Below are 18,109 nucleotides of genomic sequence, written 5' to 3' on the forward strand. Positions count from 1 at the left end.
GAGTGGCTCGCCAATACTAACCATGACATTGTGGCAACTGTGCTGAAATTGAAGTGTGAATCTGCACCATTTCAAAAATACATGTTTGCAGAGAACGTCGTTAATGAACTAAAACCACTGGACTGGTGGAAGTCGCAATCACTTGTTCTTCCAGCAAAGATAATAAATCTAGCTACTCAGCTACTGACTGCATCGGCTTCATCCGCAGGAGTAGAGAGATTGTTTTCTTCATTTGGTTTTGTGCACACAACAGTCCGAAACCGCTTAGGAACTGCTAAAGCAGGACAACTGGTTTTCCTATTAAAAGTCCTAAATAAACAGTAGGCTTAAAGGACTGATGTATTCACTGAAGATGTTTGCTTACTTCAAACGTTAGAGATAGGCTATTGTTAAAAAGTACTTACTCTCTGTAGTTCAATTCTGAGTGTTTAATAGTGCAAATAAAAATTATTAGGTTTCATAATCAACTGTTTTAATATTTTTATTTGTGTAAAACAATTAGATTTGCAAAAAGACAAAGTTTTGCTTGTGTACAACTTGATTAAAAAATCTGATTTAAATCAAATGATTTAAATCAAAAAAATCTGATTTAAATCAAATAAATCTGATTTTTTTGATTTTTTTAAAAAAATCAAGATTTTTATCCACCCTGCATACCAGTACCCCACCTCTACCTTGCTGGCATCTGAGTTGGATTGGAGCTCTCTGCCCTTTACTGATCCAGCCTCTGACCCATCCATCTGCCCCATCAAGAGTCACTGTCATTTCATCAGTCTATAAAACCTTTGAAAAATCAGTCTTAAGATATTTCTTGGCCAGTCTTGACCTTTTATCTTATGTTTCTTGTTCAAAGGTAGTCGTTTTTCAGCCTTCCTTACCTTGGCCCTGTCCCCGAGTATGGCACACCTTGTGCTTTTTGATACTCCAGTAATGTTGCAGCTCTGTAATATGGCCAAACTGGTGGAAAATGGCATCTTGGCAACTTCACACTTGATTTTCCTCAATTCGTGGGCAGTTATTTTACGCCTTTTTTGCCCAACACGCTTCTTGCGATCCTGTTGGCTATTTGCCATGAAACGCTTGATTATTCGGAGATCACGCTTCAAAAGTTTGGCAATTTCAAGACTGCTGCATCCGTCTGCAAGACATCTCACAATTTTGGACTTTTCAGAGCCCGTCAAATCTCTCTTCTGACCCATTTTGAAAAAGGAAAGGAAGTTGCCTAATAATTAAGCACACCTTATATAGGGTGTTAATGTCATTATACCACACCCCTCCTCATTAGAGATGCACATCACCTGATTTACTTAATTGGTAGTTGGCTCTCAAGCCTATACAGCTTGGAGTAAGACAACATGTATAAAAAGTATCATGTGACCAACATACCCATTTGCCCAATATTTCTGCACACCGTGTATACAGCATGTTAGAATGCTGTATATAAGCACCCACTGGAGGTGGCCGCAGCTTATAGGCCCCAAATCTGATGACAGGTTCCCTTTAAGTGTTAGACACACACAGCCGATTCCTTATGCCAATGAGTCACAGTACAGACATCATTACCACTGTCCCACTCAGAGCTCACAATCTATATCTCTAGAGTGTGGGAGGAAACCCAGGTAACACAGGGAGAATACACAAAGCCTTTGCAGATGTTGTCTTTTTGGGGATTTGACAGAAACAATGAAAAAAATATCTTCTTCCCCATTTGTGAGTTCTATGGTGTCTTAAAGAAGTGATTTGTGGATATGTTTTTTTTTCTGTGTGAGTTTTTTGATGTGCAATCAAAAGAGACTTTTGCTTAAAACACTTTACATATACACTACTATATACTACAAAAATGCTAGTGCATGCTCTCATAATCTCCCGCCTCGACTACTGCAACATCCTCCTATGTGGTCTCCCTGCTAACACGCTCGCCCCTCTCCAGTCCATCCTTAATGCTGCTGCCCGACTGATCCACCTCTCGCCTCACTACCACCCCGCTTCTCCTCTCTGCATGTCCCTTCACTGGCTCCCAATCTTCCATCGTATCCAATTCAAACTACTAATACTGACTTACAAAGCCATCCACAAATTGTCTCCTCCATATATCTCTGAACTAATCTCTCGCTACACTCCAAAACGTAATCTCCGGTCCTCCCAAGATCTCCTTCTATCCTCCTCTCTCATTCGCTCCTCATGCAACCGTCTCCAAGACTTCTCCCGAACATCCCCAGTCTTCTGGAACTCACTGCCTCAACACGTCAGATTATCTACTACACTTGCAAACTTCAAACGGAACCTAAAGACTCATCTGTTCAGAAATGCCTATAACCTTGAATGACCTCACTGCCCCACCACCGTGCGGAGCTGCCGCCCCACCACCGTGCGGAGCTGCCGCCCCACCACCGTGCGGAGCTGCCGCCCCACCACCGTGCGGAGCTGCCGCCCCACCACCGTGCGGAGCTGCCGCCCCACCTACACCCCACCTACTGTCTCCTCCCCATAATCCTATAGAATGTAAGCCCGCAAGGGCAGGGCCCTCTTCCCTCTGTACTAGTCTGTCTACTGTAACTTGTACATGTATTTTGTATGTAACCCCCTTCTCATGTACAGCACCATGGAATCAATGGTGCTCTATAAATAAATAATAATAATAATAATAATAATAATAATAATAATAATATAGAGAACATGAAAATGGCTTCTATACTGTGTGAATTCTCAGATGTCTAACAAGCGTAAATTTGTGAACAAATCTTTTCCCACATTCTGAACATGAATACGGCTTCTCCCCTGTGTGAGACTTTAGATGTATAACAAGCTGTGATTTCCGATTAAAACGTTTCTCACATTCTGAGCATGAAAATGGCTTCGCCCCTGTGTGAGTATTTTGGTGACTAAGAAGATTTGATTTGTGGATAAAGCATCTTCCACATTCTGGGCATAAAAATGGTTTTCCTGTGTGAGTTCTTTGATGTACAACTAGACCTGACTTTTGTTTAAAACACTTCCCACATACAGTACATGAATATGGCTTCTCCCCTGTGTGAATTATCTGATGTCTAACAACACCTGATTTCTGGGTAAAACATTTCCCACATTCTGAACATGAAAATGGCTTCTCCCCAGTGTGAGTTTTTAGATGTACAACAAGTTGTGATTTCCGAATAAAACATTTCCCACATTCTGTGCAAGAAAATGGCTTTTCCCCTGTGTGTCTTCTCCCATGGTTAACAAAATCTGTTTTATAGGTAAAGCATTGGCCACATTCTGAACATGAATATAGCTTCTCCCCTGTGTGAGATCTGAGATGTATAACAAGCTGTGATTTCTGAATAAAACATTTCCCACATTCTGAACATGAATATGGCTTCTCCCCCGTGTGAGTTTTTAAATGTATAACAAGCTGTGATTTCTGAGTAAAACATTTCCCACATTCAGAGCAAGAAAACGGCTTCTCTCCACTGTGACTTGTTACATGCAAAACTAGCTGTGATTTCCGAGTAAAACATTTCCCACATTCTGAGCAAGAAAATGGCTTCTCTCCCGTGTGAATTCTTTCATGGTTAACAAGATCTGAATTCTGGATAAAATATTTTCCACATTCTGAACAAGAATAAGGCTTCTCCCTAGTGTGAGCTCTTTGTTGTTGAACACACCTCGTGTGGATTTTAGTTTTCTGAAGATTCTGCAGTGAATCAGGAGATTTTTTGAAAGCATCAGATGATGGGTCTTGCATGTTAAGGGCTGAGGATATATCCTGGATAATGACTTGCTCCTCGTATGTATGTAGTATGATATTACAATTATCTGTGAAGAAAATAAAACAGATTTTGTAAATTTTAAGCACTATAACATTAAACTTTGTTTCCACTGGTAACTCAGGCCCCTGACTGCAGTATCATTGTTCTGCCCAGATAGTGATGGCTTTATTACCAAGATGACACTTCTACAATTCCAAAAAGTGAAAGTACATAGAAAATTAGTTAATAATAGTTATAATTATTCGGTTCCACTTGCATATCGTATCCGAGGTGAGAGCATCGGATGAGATATGATAATGATCCTCGGCTCAGGCTCTGCTCGAGCATGATCAGTGTCATTCTACTGTGATCTGATCAACATAAAACTGAATGTCTAAATACTCTATAATGAAGGGGAGTCAGCAACAGTAGTGTACAACCAAGGAGATATTTCTCACATTTTAGCGCCTTGTGATAAAAAAAAACAAAACAACAAATCCGTATAATTCCTTTTTCCTATTATGAAACTCGTCTACTGCACATTCACTGAGGAATTGACGTCAGTAGAAGAATGGCTCAAGAATCCCCCCCCCAATATTGGGATTAAATTGCTGGACCTCGGACATCCTATCAGAACATAATAGGTTATATATAACAGGCGACGCTCGTCTTTCATGTAACCATGATATTTTTTATATGATAATAACACTCTGCCATCTCTGTCTCTTCCTGCTCCCTGGTCAGCAGCATTACCGACCCTCAGAGCAGTAATCTCCATCCGCTCCTGTTATTTGGGTTTATGTCTCCATGTTCTGTATCTGTCACACACTGACATGAATGTAATAGGAGATAATGGATTCTTAGTCCCTAAACTGGAGAAACTCCTCATCAGCCCTGACAGCGGATAATAGGAAAGAGTTGGAGCTCGTCCTCGCTCACATCGGCAGAATTCATGTCCAGCTGTATTTCTCCTCTATAACATAACTGCACATCCCGTGTTATCACCTGCACCGGGATCACAGATTCAGTCACATTTCATGTGTATTTTACATGAAGGGTTAATATACCGCTTGAAAAACTGACACAGCAAAGAGCGGAAAAATAGGAATCAGTGACTTGTGTGCGTTTTTGGGTGGTCTGTACTCACCGGGGCGGTGATCTGTAGGAATCTCCTCTTTACTCCGCTGATCGCCCCTCACATTTCTCTCTGGAGAATTAATATTGTTCAGATCTTTATCCGGATCCAAAAGCTGCAAAACAAAATATTGTAAAAGTCCCCGGGAATAATGGAGATAAGATCCGGACATGTGAGGTCTGTGGTCAGCTGTGATCCTGCCGTCTCCACCTCTCTCATTACACAAGTATAAAACATCTAATACTGGAGGAGAAAACAAGACTGACCACAAGGAGGTCACAGCCGTCTACACCTCATAGGGGAGATCTCCATCTACCTGAGGATCCTGTGGAGGAGGAGGAGCGGGACATCTCTCTGGGGTCGTCCTCGTACTGGAGAGACCTGCAGGAGACACAGACAGGACGGACATCATTATTACATACAGATAATTATAGGCCGGGTATATTCAGTCCTGTCTATTACCTGGTGATGTGCGGGGCTGGGGCTCCTCCATCATCACCTCCTTGTACCGCTCCTTGTGTCCTTCTAGATACTCCCACTCCTCCATGGAGAAATAGACGGTGACGTCCTGACACCTTATAGGAACCTGACAACACAATGATACCGTCATCACCCAGAATCCTCCAGTGCCGTCCTGTATAATGTCCCAGCATTCCCAGCAGTGTCACCTCTCCAGTCAGCAGCTCAAGCATCTTGTTGGTGAGTTTTAGGATCTTCTGGTGATTGATGTCCTCATGTATCCGGGGGTGAGGTGGAGGCCCCGGGATTGGGCTCAGGGTTCCTCCCCGTCCTTCAGACACAGGGGCCTGAGAGCGATCACTAGAGGTCTTCACTACTGTGTAATCCTGAGTGTGGAGACAGTAATAATATCACTACAGACATTTCTAGAATCCATCACCTCCCCGGTCATATCCTCTGTTATCCCCATAGATAATGGTGTAATGTGATGACATCAGAGCCTCTCACCTCCCCGGTCATATCCTCTGTTATTCCCATAGATAATGATGTAATGTGATGACATCAGAGCCTCTCACCTCCCCGGTCATATCCTCTGTTATTCCCATAGATAATGATGTAATGTGATGACATCAGAACATCTCACCTCCCCGGTCATATCCTCTGTTATCCCCATAGATAATGATGTAATGTGATGACATCACAGCCTCTCACCTCCCCGGTCATATCCTCTGTTATCCCCATAGATAATGATGTAATGTGATGACATCACAGCCTCTCACCCCCCGGTCATATCCTCTGTTATCCCCATAGATAATGATGTAATGTGATGACATCAGAACCTCTCACCTCTCCAGTAAGATGGAAGATTATCTCTAGAGTCAGGTTCAATATCTTCTCCATAATTTGGTCTTTGTTCTTATTCATTTCGCATCAATCAGGAAAAATCTCCTAGTTTAAAAAAAAGACAACAGAAGATTTTTTATTGTAAAGAGGATGAGAAGTTAAAAATAAATCAACAAAAGGGAAAACACAAAAATTATCTGAATATAGAAAAGGGAAATTTTTTGAGAGGATATCACAGTCTTCCTTCTTCTAGTGATGAGATGAATAACTTATTGCAGCTTCTCTTTGTTTGAGGTTAACCCCTTCACAACCTTTGATGTAAATGTACATCAAAGGTCATGTTCCTTCCTTTAATGGGGGTTCGCACACCCCACATATTTCCTGGCAGATGACAGCTGATATAATTAGACATCATGTACCTTTAAGAGGCGCGGGTGGTCGGAGCTACACCCGCAGTTGTTAATCTGTTAAATGCCACTTTTCAATCTCTGAAAACAGGCATTTAACATGCAATGGCAGGGGTTCGCGTCATTCCATGTGCCCATCAGCGTGCCCTTGACGTGAGCGCGGGGCGTCAATGGGTTAGTAAAACATCAGAAGGTCTACAGGAGACCCCTGTGCCTGACATTACAATTCTTCTGTGAAGGCCAGCGTTTAGCTGGCATTTATAGCAGATTGTGATTTTCTCTATACATAGCAGTGCTGATCAGATGACCGCAGCTTCAAGTACCTTAAGGGGACTGTTAAATACAATTAAAAAAAGAATGATTTTAAAAATGAAAAAAAAAAAAAAAGTTTAAATTGCCTTTCTTTTGCTCCATTAAAAATAAAATTGAAAAAATAAAAATAATAACAATAATATTTATTTATATAGTGCTATTAATTTCGCAGCGCTTTATATACATCATCATCACTGTCCCCATCAGGGCTCAGAATCTAAATTCCCTATCAGTGTGTTTTTGAAGTGCGGAAGGAAACCGGAGAAACCCACACAAACACGGGGAGAACATACAAACTCCTTACACATATCTGTTATTACTGCGTTCATAAAAGTCTGATCTATCAAAATATAAAATAAATTAATTCAATCAGTAAACAGCGTAACAAGAAAAAAAAAAAAAGTCAAAATGCCAGAAGTTATTTTTTTTGTTGCTGTTGCAACATTGCAATCAAAGGCGAACAAAACATCTAAAAATGATATCAACAAAAATGTCAGCTCAAAAATAAGCCCTCCACTGCCCCAGATCCCGAAATTTGAAAGTGTTTCCTGTCTCGGAAAAAGGCGATGCAAAGAAAAAATGTTTCTTTACAATTTTTGGATTTTTTTTTGTATTACGTAAATAACAAAAAACAAAATGATACATGTTTGGTATCTAGTAATTGTACTGACCTGGAAAATCATATCAGGTCGGTTTTATTGTATAATGATTTGGCAAATAAAAAGCCCAATTGTTGAATTACATTTTTCTCTTGCAATTTTCAACGCGATTGGAATTTTTTTCCGCTTTCCAGTGCAGCAAGTGATAAAATTACTGTCATTCAAAAATAGAACTCGTCCTTCACGCAGCGATGTGGGAAGAAAAATAACAAAAAGTTATAGCTTGGAAGAAGGAGAGGAAAAAAACAAAAGCACAAAAATAAAAACTTGCTCATTTGCGAAGGGATTAAAGCAATGTCGAAAGATGTCAGTTCTTAGCATGAGAGCTGCAGGCGATCAGTGGAGCTGTAGGCGATCAGTCATCTGTTTTTCCTATCAATGTGGACTGGGATTGACAAGGATCACAGGAACATCAGCGCGAGATTATTATAATCTGCTAATCTGTGATAAAATACATCTTCCATAGATTCACAGCACAGATGTATAGACTGGACTCCACGACACCAGAACTTTTTAATCTCCTGAGAAACAATATTTACTGGAATTTTGCGATCACTTTATAAAGCTGACCGAGGTCTGAACTTCTTGGTAAAACACAATCTGAGGAGGAGACTGTGCAGCAGATCGGGCGACTTCAACACTTTCTCCTTGGTCCTAAAATTGTCCGACTCTAAAGGAGTTTATCATAAACCGGCCAGACGGGAAACTTTACTACCCGCTTCTATTAGAGGATGAAAGGAGGAAATAGAAGGGAATGTTGAAAATCCTTTGGTCAAAATAACACATTGGGTCTACTATTCTGGCAATGATAACCGAAGAAGAGACAGTGCGGCTTTTATTCTCAACCGAAAAATTTGCCGACAGTGTCCTGAATTACAATGCAGTCAGTGATAGCGCCATCTTGATATTACTACAAGGAATGCCAATCCAGATCACAGGTTGTCACCCCCGAGCATAGAGAAACTCAGCATGTGGCACAATACATGGGAAACAATGGGAGTGGTATAGAAGGAAGGCCATGACGATAGGGAGACGGGAGAAGGTCACCTATTACACTCACCTGAGGCAGATCCCTGCACTTCCCAACTTCCCTATACGTATTTTCCTTTTCACAGTCAAGTGCCTAGGCCCTCGCTTGCCCTTGACTCACCCTGGCTAGTAACAAGGCAGGCGAGAACACTAGTCTCACCACTACAATAATACAACACAAAGTATGAAAGACAAACAGGGGGAAATAGACAATAAAAGAGGAAAACACTCCAGGCAACTCCAATGCAGCTAAACATCACAGCTGCTATTGTCATTTCTCCTCAGCTTCTTCCAGAGGCTGGACTTCCAAAGTGGCCAGCATAGGACTGAGAATCTATAACCAGCACCAGATGGTAACACGTGACTTTTTTAGTAAAGTAGAGTGGGCACAAAAAAGCTGCATCTAAGATTAAGGCTACAAAAGACAGCTAGATAGGAAAGAGTCTTTAACCTCTACAGCATTAAAAGAAAGTATACTCACTCAAACCCTAGCTTCAGCCCCAGGGCCCCCACCATAAGAGCTTCCAAGGGGGCCCCCACCACCAGGGCCATACTTGCCACCCGTCAACAATTTTTTTTTTTTTCTTCACACCCTCCACACCCACCACACCCACCACACCCAGGGGGGGGGGGGGGGGGGAAGAGAGAGAGGTGCGCGCACCTACATTTATTTGTATGTGCGTCTCTAAGACGCAAAAACAAACTCCGGGCGCAGGACGCTGATTGACCCCGGAAGTAGTTTGTACTTCCGGGGTCAGAGGTATGCCTGCTCCCTGCTCTGCTGCGGGGTCCAATGCCGCGGCCGTCACAGCAGGACGCCGCCCAGGCCGGGGATGAGACGACCGGCGCCGCGGCCGGGGATGAGACGACCGGCGCCGCGGCCGGGGATGAGACGACCGGCGCCGCGGCCGGGGATGAGACGACCGGCGCCGCGGCCGGGGATGAGACGACCGGCGCCGCGGCCGGGGATGAGACGACCGGCGCCGCGGATGAGACGACCGGCGCCGCGGATGAGAAGACCGGCGCCGTGGCCAGGAGAGGAGACTCACCGGAGCAGGAGGATGGCCGCGGCACCGGAACAGCAGCAGGAGGACGGCGGCCTATACCGGAGCAGCAGGAGGATGGCATCAGAGCAGGTAAGGGCAGAGCTGAAGAAAGATGTGTGTGTGTGTGTGTGTGTGTGTGTGAGAAACAGAGCTGTGTGTGTGTGTGAGAAACAGCTGTGTGTGTATGTGTGTGTGTGTGAGAAACAGAGCTGTGTGTGTGTGTGAGAAACAGAGCTGTGTGTGTGTGAAAGAGCTGTGTGTGTGTGTGAAACAGAGCTGTGTGTGTGTGAAACAGAGCTGTGTGTGTGTGTGAGAAACAGAGCTGTGTGTGTGTGTGTGTGAGAAACAGAGCTGTGTGTGTGTGTGAAACAGAGCTGTGTGTGTGTGTGAAACAGAGCTGTGTGTGTGTGTGAAACAGAGCTGTGTGTGTGTGTGAAACAGAGCTGTGTGTGTGTGAAACAGAGCTGTGTGTGTGTGTGTGTGAAACAGAGCTGTGTGTGTGTGTGTGAGAAACAGAGCTGTGTGTGTGTGTGTGAGAAACAGAGCTGTGTGTGTGTGTGTGAGAAACAGAGCTGTGTGTGTGTGTGTGAGAAACAGAGCTGTGTGTGTGTGAGAGAAACAGAGCTGTGTGTGTGTGAGAGAAACAGAGCTGTGTGTGTGTGTGAGAGAAACAGAGCTGTGTGTGTGTGTGAGAGAAACAGAGCTGTGTGTGTGTGTGTGAGAAACAGAGCTGTGTGTGTGTGTGAGAAACAGAGCTGTGTGTGTGTGTGAGAAACAGAGCTGTGTGTGTGTGTGAAAAACAGAGCTGTGTGTGTGTGTGAGAAACAGAGCTGTGTGTGTGTGTGAGAAACAGAGCTGTGTGTGTGTGTGAAAAACAGAGCTGTGTGTGTGTGTGAGAAACAGAGCTGTGTGTGTGTGAAACAGAGCTGTGTGTGTGTGTGTGTGTGTGTGTGTGTGTGTGTGTGTGTGTGTGTGTGTGTGAGAAACAGAGCTGTGTGTGTGTGTGTGAGAAACAGAGCTGTGTGTGTGTGTGTGAGAAACAGAGCTGTGTGTGTGTGTGTGAGAAACAGAGCTGTGTGTGTGTGTGAGAGAAACAGAGCTGTGTGTGTGTGTGAGAGAAACAGAGCTGTGTGTGTGTGTGAGAGAAACAGAGCTGTGTGTGTGTGTGAGAAACAGAGCTGTGTGTGTGTGTGAGAAACAGAGCTGTGTGTGTGTGTGAGAAACAGAGCTGTGTGTGTGTGTGAAAAACAGAGCTGTGTGTGTGTGTGAGAAACAGAGCTGTGTGTGTGTGAAACAGAGCTGTGTGTGTGTGTGTGTGTGTGTGTGTGTGTGTGTGTGTGTGTGTGTGTGTGGGAAACAGAGCTGTGTGTGTGTGTGTGAGAAACAGAGCTGTGTGTGTGTGTGAAGCAGAGCTGAAGAAAGCTGTGTGTGTGTGTGAGAATCAGAGCTCTGTGTGTGTGTGAGAATCAGAGCTGTGTGTGTGTGAATCAGAGCTGTGTGTGTGTGAAGCAGAGCTGTGTGTGTGTGAAACAGAGCTGAAGAAAGATGTGTGTGTGTGTGAAGCAGAGCTGAAGAAAGATGTGTGTGTGTGTGTGTGTGTGTGTGTGAAGCAGAGCTGTGTGTGTGTGTGAAGCAGAGCTGTGTGTGTGTGTGAAGCAGAGCTGTGTGTGTGTGAAGCAGAGCTGTGTGTGTGTGTGAAGCAGAGATGTGTGTGTGTGTGAAGCAGAGCTGTGTGTGTGTGTGTGAAGCAGAGCTGTGTGTGTGTGTGAAGCAGAGCTGTGTGTGTGTGAAGCAGAGCTGTGTGTGTGTGAAGCAGAGCTGTGTGTGTGTGAAGCAGAGCTGTGTGTGTGTGAAGCAGAGCTGTGTGTGTGTGTGTGTGAAGCAGAGCTGTGTGTGTGTGAAGCAGAGCTGTGTGTGTGTGAAGCAGAGCTGTGTGTGTGTGTGTGAAGCAGAGCTGTGTGTGTGTGTGAAGCAGAGCTGTGTGTGTGTGAAGCAGAGCTGTGTGTGTGTGTGAAGCAGAGCTGTGTGTGTGTGTGAAGCAGAGCTGTGTGTGTGTGAGAAGCAGAGCTGTGTGTGTGAGAAGCAGAGCTGTGTGTGTGTGAGAAGCAGAGCTGTGTGTGTGTGAGAAGCAGAGCTGTGTGTGTGTGAGAAGCAGAGCTGTGTGTGTGTGTGAGAAGCAGAGCTGTGTGTGTGAGAAGCAGAGCTGTGTGTGTGTGTAGCAGAGCTGTGTGTGTGTGTAGCAGAGGTGTGTGTGTGTAGCAGAGCTGTGTGTGTGTGTGTGTGTGTGTGAAGCAGAGCTGTGTGTGTGAAGCAGAGCTGTGTGTGTGAAGCAGCTGTGTGTGTGAAGCAGCTGTGTGTGTGAAGCAGCTGTGTGTGTGAAGCAGCTGTGTGTGTGAAGCAGCTGTGTGTGTGAAGCAGCTGTGTGTGTGAAGCAGCTGTGTGTGTGAAGCAGCTGTGTGTGAAGCAGCTGTGTGTGTGAAGCAGCTGTGTGTGTGAAGCAGAGCTGTGTGTGTGAAGCAGAGCTGTGTGTGTGAAGCAGAGCTGTGTGTGTGAAGCAGAGCTGTGTGTGTGAAGCAGAGCTGTGTGTGTGTGTGAAGCAGAGCTGTGTGTGAAGCAGCTGTGTGTGTGTGTGTGTGAAGCAGCTGTGTGTGTGTGAAGCAGAGCTGTGTGTGTGTGAAGCAGAGCTGTGTGTGTGTGAAGCAGAGCTGTGTGTGTGTGAAGCAGAGCTGTGTGTGTGTGTGAAGCAGAGCTGTGTGTGTGTGAAGCAGAGCTGTGTGTGTGTGAAGCAGCTGTGTGTGTGTGTGTGAAGCAGAGCTGTGTGTGTGTGTGTGTGTAGCAGAGCTGTGTGTGTGTGTGTGAAGCAGAGCTGTGTGTGTGTGTGTGAAGCAGAGCTGTGTGTGTGTGTGAAGCAGAGCTGTGTGTGTGTATATATGAATCAGAGCAGTCTGTGCGGCACCCCAGAGCGCTAAGCCACCCAACCCAGTAATGTGTACGCCACCAGAGCTGTTTGCCACTCCAGCAACATCTATGCCCCCCCCAGTAACGTCTATGCCCCCTGCCCCTCCTGTAATGTATATATTGTAGGCCCTAGCCCCTCCTGTGATGTATATACAGAAGTGCTGTGTCAGTGTGCATGGTGTGCAGTCATATCTGTTAGTGATGGCCATCATGCAACACAGCCACATGTCCTGGAGGAGCTGGACGGAAACAAGCGGGGGAGGTGAGTGATGCTGCTTGTGACTTCTCCATATTAACACCTGTAATGCGTCTGTGTCTGCATGTGTGTCAGTGTATATGACTGTGCATATATTTGTCTGTTTAAATGTATTTTTGTGATTTTTTTTCTTCAAATATGTATATGTACATATGCCTGTATGTGTATGTGCATGTCTGTGTGTGGATGGGGCCCACTGAGACTCAACCGGGGACCACAAAAACCTGGAGCCGGCCCTGGCTGCCTTAACATTGGGATGAATAAAAAAATATGTGAGTAACTCTACTTTCTGTGTATAAGTGACTGCTGTGAGTGATCCTGGACTGTCTGTATTGTACTGTGTGTATAAGTGACTGCTGTGAGTGATCCCGGACTGTATCTGTATTGTACTGTGTATAAGTGACTGCTGTGAGTGATCCTGGACTGTGTCTGTATTGTACTGTGTGTATAAGTGACTGCTGTGAGTGATCCTGGACTGTATCTGTATTGTACTGTGTATAAGTGACTGCTGTGAGTGATCCTGGACTGTGTCTGTATTGTACTGTGTATAAATGACTGCTGTGAGTGATCCTGGACTGTGTCTGTATTGTACTGTGTATAAGTGACTGATGTGAGTGATCCTGGACTGTATCTGTATTGTACTGTGTGTATAAGTGACTGCTGTGAGTGATCCTGGACTGTATCTGTATTGTACTGTGTATAAGTGACTGCTGTAAGTGATCCTGGACTGTATCTGTATTGTACTGTGTGTATAAGTGACTGCTGTGCGTGATCCTGGACTGTGTCTGTATTGTACTGTGTGTATAAGTGACTGATGTGAGTGATCCTGGACTGTGTCTGTATTGTACTGTGTGTATAAGTGACTGCTGTGAGTGATCCTGGACTGTGTCTGTATTGTACTGTGTATAAGTGACTGATGTGAGTGATCCTGGACTGTATCTGTATTGTACTGTGTGTATAAGTGACTGCTGTGAGTGATCCTGGACTGTGTCTGTATTGTACTGTGTATAAGTGACTGCTGTGAGTGATCCTGGACTGTGTCTGTATTGTACTGTGTGTATAAGTGACAGCTGTGAGTGATCCTGGACTGTATCTGTATTGTACTGTGTATAAGTGACGGATGTTAACGTTTATGGGGCCCCCACCAGATTTTCTGCCCAGGGGCCCCCACCAACCTTAATCCGGCCCTGCCATCACCAAACGGGGCCTATAAAAATCAGATTAACTACATATATGTTCGACAAAGATACAGGTCGTCAATCATTACTGTGAAAACAAGGCCCGGAGCTGACTGTGGATCTGATCATAAACTTTTTGAAGCATAGATTAGAGTCAAGTTGCACATTTGGCCTAGACATCAGGTCATTTCCAAGTTTGATTTGAACAACATACAGTGGGGAAAAAAAAAAAAGTATTCAGTCAACCCCCAATTGTGCACGTTATCCCACTTATAAAAATGAGAGGCCTGTAATTGACATCATAGGTGACCACACCTATGAGAGACAAAATGAGTAAACAAATCCGGAAAATCAGCTTGTCTGATTTGGAAGATTTGTTTTTGCAAATTATGGTGGAAAATAAGTACTCGGTCAAAAACAAAAGTTCATCTTAACAATTTGTTATATATCCTTTGTTGGCAATGACAGAGGTCAAACATTTTCTGTAAGTCTTCACAAGGTTGGGACACACTGTTGGTGGTATGTTGGCACATTCCTCCATGCAGATCTCCTCTAGAGCCGTGATGTTTTGGGCCTGTCACTGGGCAACATGGACTTTCAGCTCCCTTTAAAGGTTTTCTATGGGGTTGAGATCTGGAGACTGGCTAGGCGACTCCAGGACCTTCTTATGCTTCTTATGAAGCCACGCATATGTTGCCCTGACTGTGTGCTTAGGATCATTATCAGGCTGAAAGACCAAGCCACGTTTCATTTTCAATGCCCTTGGTGATGGAAGGAGGTTTCCACTCAAAATCTCACGATACATGGCCCCATTCATTCTTTCATGTACACGGATTAGTCGACTTCCCTTTGCAGAGAAACAGCCCCAAAGCATGATGTTGCCACCCCATGCTTCACAGAAGGTATGGTGTTCTTTGGATGCAACTCAGCATTCTGTCTCCTCCAAACACGACGAGTTGTTTCTACCAAACAGTTCTACTTTTGGTTTCATCAGACCATATGACATTCTTCCAATACTCTTCTAGATAATCCAAATGCTGTCTAGCAAACTTCAGACAGAAACGTACACGTACTGGCTTAAGCAGGGGACACGTCTGGCACTGCAGGATCTGAGTCGCTGGAAGCAAAGTGTGTTACTGATGGTAGCCTTTAATATGGTGGTACCAGCTCTACGCAGGTCATTCACTCGGTCCCCCCCATTTGGTTCTGGGATTTCTGCTCACCGTTCTTGTGATCATTGTGACCCCACAGGGTGAGATCTTGTGTGGAGCCCCAGATCGAGGGAGATTATCTTTGGTTTTGTTACATAGTTTGAAAATACGTAATTACTTACCGGTAATGTGTTTTTTCTGAACCCATGACGGCACCACGAGAGAGGGGATCCGCCCTTCAAGGACAGGAAACCTCCAGAATAAAAAGGGGCGGCACCTCTCCCCACATCAGTTGATTACCGAGCATGACAGGACCTCCGAAACAAGGAACATCGTTAATAAACATATCCCGCCACCATAACCGCCCAGTGAAGAGGAGTGAAAAGGGAAGCAAACTAGCAACCCCCAAGTGCAGGGAGGGAATGTAAGGGTGCCGTCATGGGTTCAGAAAAAAAAACACATTACCGGTAAGTAATTACGTATTTTTCAAGCACCCATGACGGCACCACGAGAGAATTACAGAGAGGAAGACCTAGGGAGGGACAACAGTTTGCAGAACCCGCCTCCCAAAGGTGATGTCGATGAACAACAAATCAAGGCGATAGTGATTAAAAAAGGTGGACGGAGAAGACCAGGTTGCCGCCTTACATATCTGCTCGATGGAGACCTCCGATCTCTCCGCCCAGGAAGATGCCATCGCTCGCGTGGAGTGTGCCTTCAAACCAGGAGGTACGTCTTCCCCCCCGGCTGCGTAGGCAACCGAGATGGCATCCCTGATCCACCTTGCCAAGGTGGATTTAGAAGCCTTAAGCCCCTTTCTACAACCCTGGAAGACTACAAACAGAGACTTATCCCTCCTCCCTTCCGAGGTGACCAACAGATACCGTTGAAGACAACGCCTAACATCCAGGCAGTGCCATCCCATCTCCTCCGGAGTAGAAGGGTTGGCATAAAAAGAGGGGAGCACTATTTCCTGTGATCTATGGAAGTGGGAATGCACCTTCGGCAAATAGGCAGGGTCAGTTCGTAAAACTACTCGGTCCTCAAAAAACTGGGTATACGGAGGAGAAATGGATAAGGCCTGAAGGTCACTAACCCTACGGGCAGAAGTGAGGGCGACCAGGAGAATCGTCTTAAGGGACAGATGCTTGAGAGAGATAGAATCTAAGGGCTCAAATGGGGGCCGTGTTAAAGCTGAAAGGACCAAGTTAAGGTCCCAGGACGGTAGTGGCATGGTTCCCCGAGGCTTAGACCTAGCACAGGACCTAACGAACCTAGATATCCAGGGATCTCCAGCCAGGGCATGGTTATACAAGGCGCTCAGTGCGGAGATTTGCACCTTAAGGGTACTAACTGATAGACCCAGTTCCCAACCCTTCTGGAGAAATTCCAGGACAACCGGGACGGAGGGTGGTTTAGTAGGATCCGCACCCGTAGAGGTCAGGAATTTCGCCCAAATACGCCCATAAATGCGAGTAGTGACAGGCTTTCTGCACTGCATCAAGGTGGAGATCAGACCCTGAGAAAATCCCTTAGTGCCTAAGAGTGACCGCTCAAGAGCCACGCCGTCAGATGTAACCTGGTGTGCTGTGGGTGGAAGGCTGGACCCTGGGATAGGAGATCCGGTAGGTCCGGGAGAACCCACGGATCGGTGACTGACAGATGCGTCAGCCAATAAAACCAAGGCCTCTTTGGCCAAAAGGGTGCTATGAGAATCACGACTGCTTGATCCTCCCGTATCTTCCTGAGCACTGCAGGGAGGAGGATGAGTGGAGGGAAGGCATATGCGAGGCGGAAGTCCCACTTGAGCAATAGCGCGTCCACCGAGTGGGGACGATCCCTTGGATCCAGGGAACAGAATCGGGGAACCTTCCTGTTGGTCCGAGTTGCAAAGAGGTCTATCTCGGGAACCCCCCATATCCCCGTTATCCTGTTGAAAATGGACTGATTTAGAGACCATTCGCCCTGGTGAAACTGGGTGCGACTGAGAAAGTCCGCCAAATCGTTCTCCTTCCCTCGGATGTGCACTGCCGACAGGGAACCCAGATGAGCCTCTGCCCGAGACATGATCCTGCTTGCGACGGACATGAGGTGTCTGGAGCGAGTACCCCCCTGGTGGTTGAGATAAGCTACCGTCACTTGGTTGTCCGACAGAACTTTTACATGTCGACCCCTTAACAACGGCATGAAATGACCCAATGCCTTTTCCACCGCCAGCAATTCCCTTGTATTCGAGGAATTTTGAGCTTCTTCTCCAGACCATCGTCCCTGAATGAAATGAGCGTCCAGATGTGCCCCCCAACCGTAGAGACTGGCGTCGGTGGTTACCACCACGGGCTCTGGTGCCCTCCAAGGCACCCCTCTGCCCAAGTGGACCGGATCTAGCCACCAATAGAGGGACTGTAATGTGCGATGTCTGAGAATGATGAGTCTGTCCAGATGGTCCCCGTGAGTGGTCTGATGCTGTAAGATATTCCACTGTAGGACCCTGGTGTGTGCCTGAGTCCATCTGACGGCCGGGATGGCCGCAGTCAGGGAGCCCAGGAGGGACATCGCACCCCGGAGAGACAGACGCCGGTGCCTCAGAGTCCGGTCTATCTGGGTCCGGAGGGCTTCCACTTTGGAAGGAGGCAACCGACAAAGTTGAGTGTTGGAGTCCCAAGTGAGTCCCAGAAACAGCTGAACCTTTGATGGAATTAATCTGGACTTTTCCTCGTTGATCAACCAGCCCAACTCCCGCAGGGAAGCTTGCACCTGCCGGAGAAGGGCCGCACAATGGAGAGCTGAGGCGCCCACAATCAAGAAGTCGTCCAGATAAGGAATCAAAAGGACCTCTCTCTGACGCAGATATGCTGACATTTCTGCTATAATCTTTGTAAAAATCCTCGGGGCGATGGCCAGACCGAAGGGGAGGGCTTTGTATTGGAAATGGCAGACCCGACCATCCA

General features: G+C 45.8%; 1 protein-coding gene across 1 annotated transcript in view; it reads right to left on the reverse strand.

Annotated features, from left to right (window-relative positions):
• Positions 1-2,479: 2,479 nt before the first annotated feature.
• Positions 2,480-18,109, reverse strand: part of LOC142257154 (uncharacterized) — a 39,775-nt gene continuing 24,145 nt past the window's right edge. The window contains exons 2-7 of the mRNA XM_075329275.1: positions 6,169-6,270; positions 5,532-5,708; positions 5,326-5,449; positions 5,180-5,244; positions 4,876-4,978; positions 2,480-3,795 (exon numbers count right to left, since the gene is read on the reverse strand). Of these exons, the coding sequence (XP_075185390.1) occupies positions 2,690-3,795; positions 4,876-4,978; positions 5,180-5,244; positions 5,326-5,449; positions 5,532-5,708; positions 6,169-6,246 (1,653 nt within the window). The 5' untranslated portion in view covers positions 6,247-6,270 and the 3' untranslated portion in view covers positions 2,480-2,689. The remainder of the gene's footprint in view (positions 3,796-4,875; positions 4,979-5,179; positions 5,245-5,325; positions 5,450-5,531; positions 5,709-6,168; positions 6,271-18,109) is intronic.

The sequence above is a fragment of the Anomaloglossus baeobatrachus genome, chromosome 1, assembly GCF_048569485.1.
Source record: "Anomaloglossus baeobatrachus isolate aAnoBae1 chromosome 1, aAnoBae1.hap1, whole genome shotgun sequence".
In the NCBI taxonomy this organism is placed as follows: Eukaryota; Metazoa; Chordata; class Amphibia; order Anura; family Aromobatidae; genus Anomaloglossus; species Anomaloglossus baeobatrachus.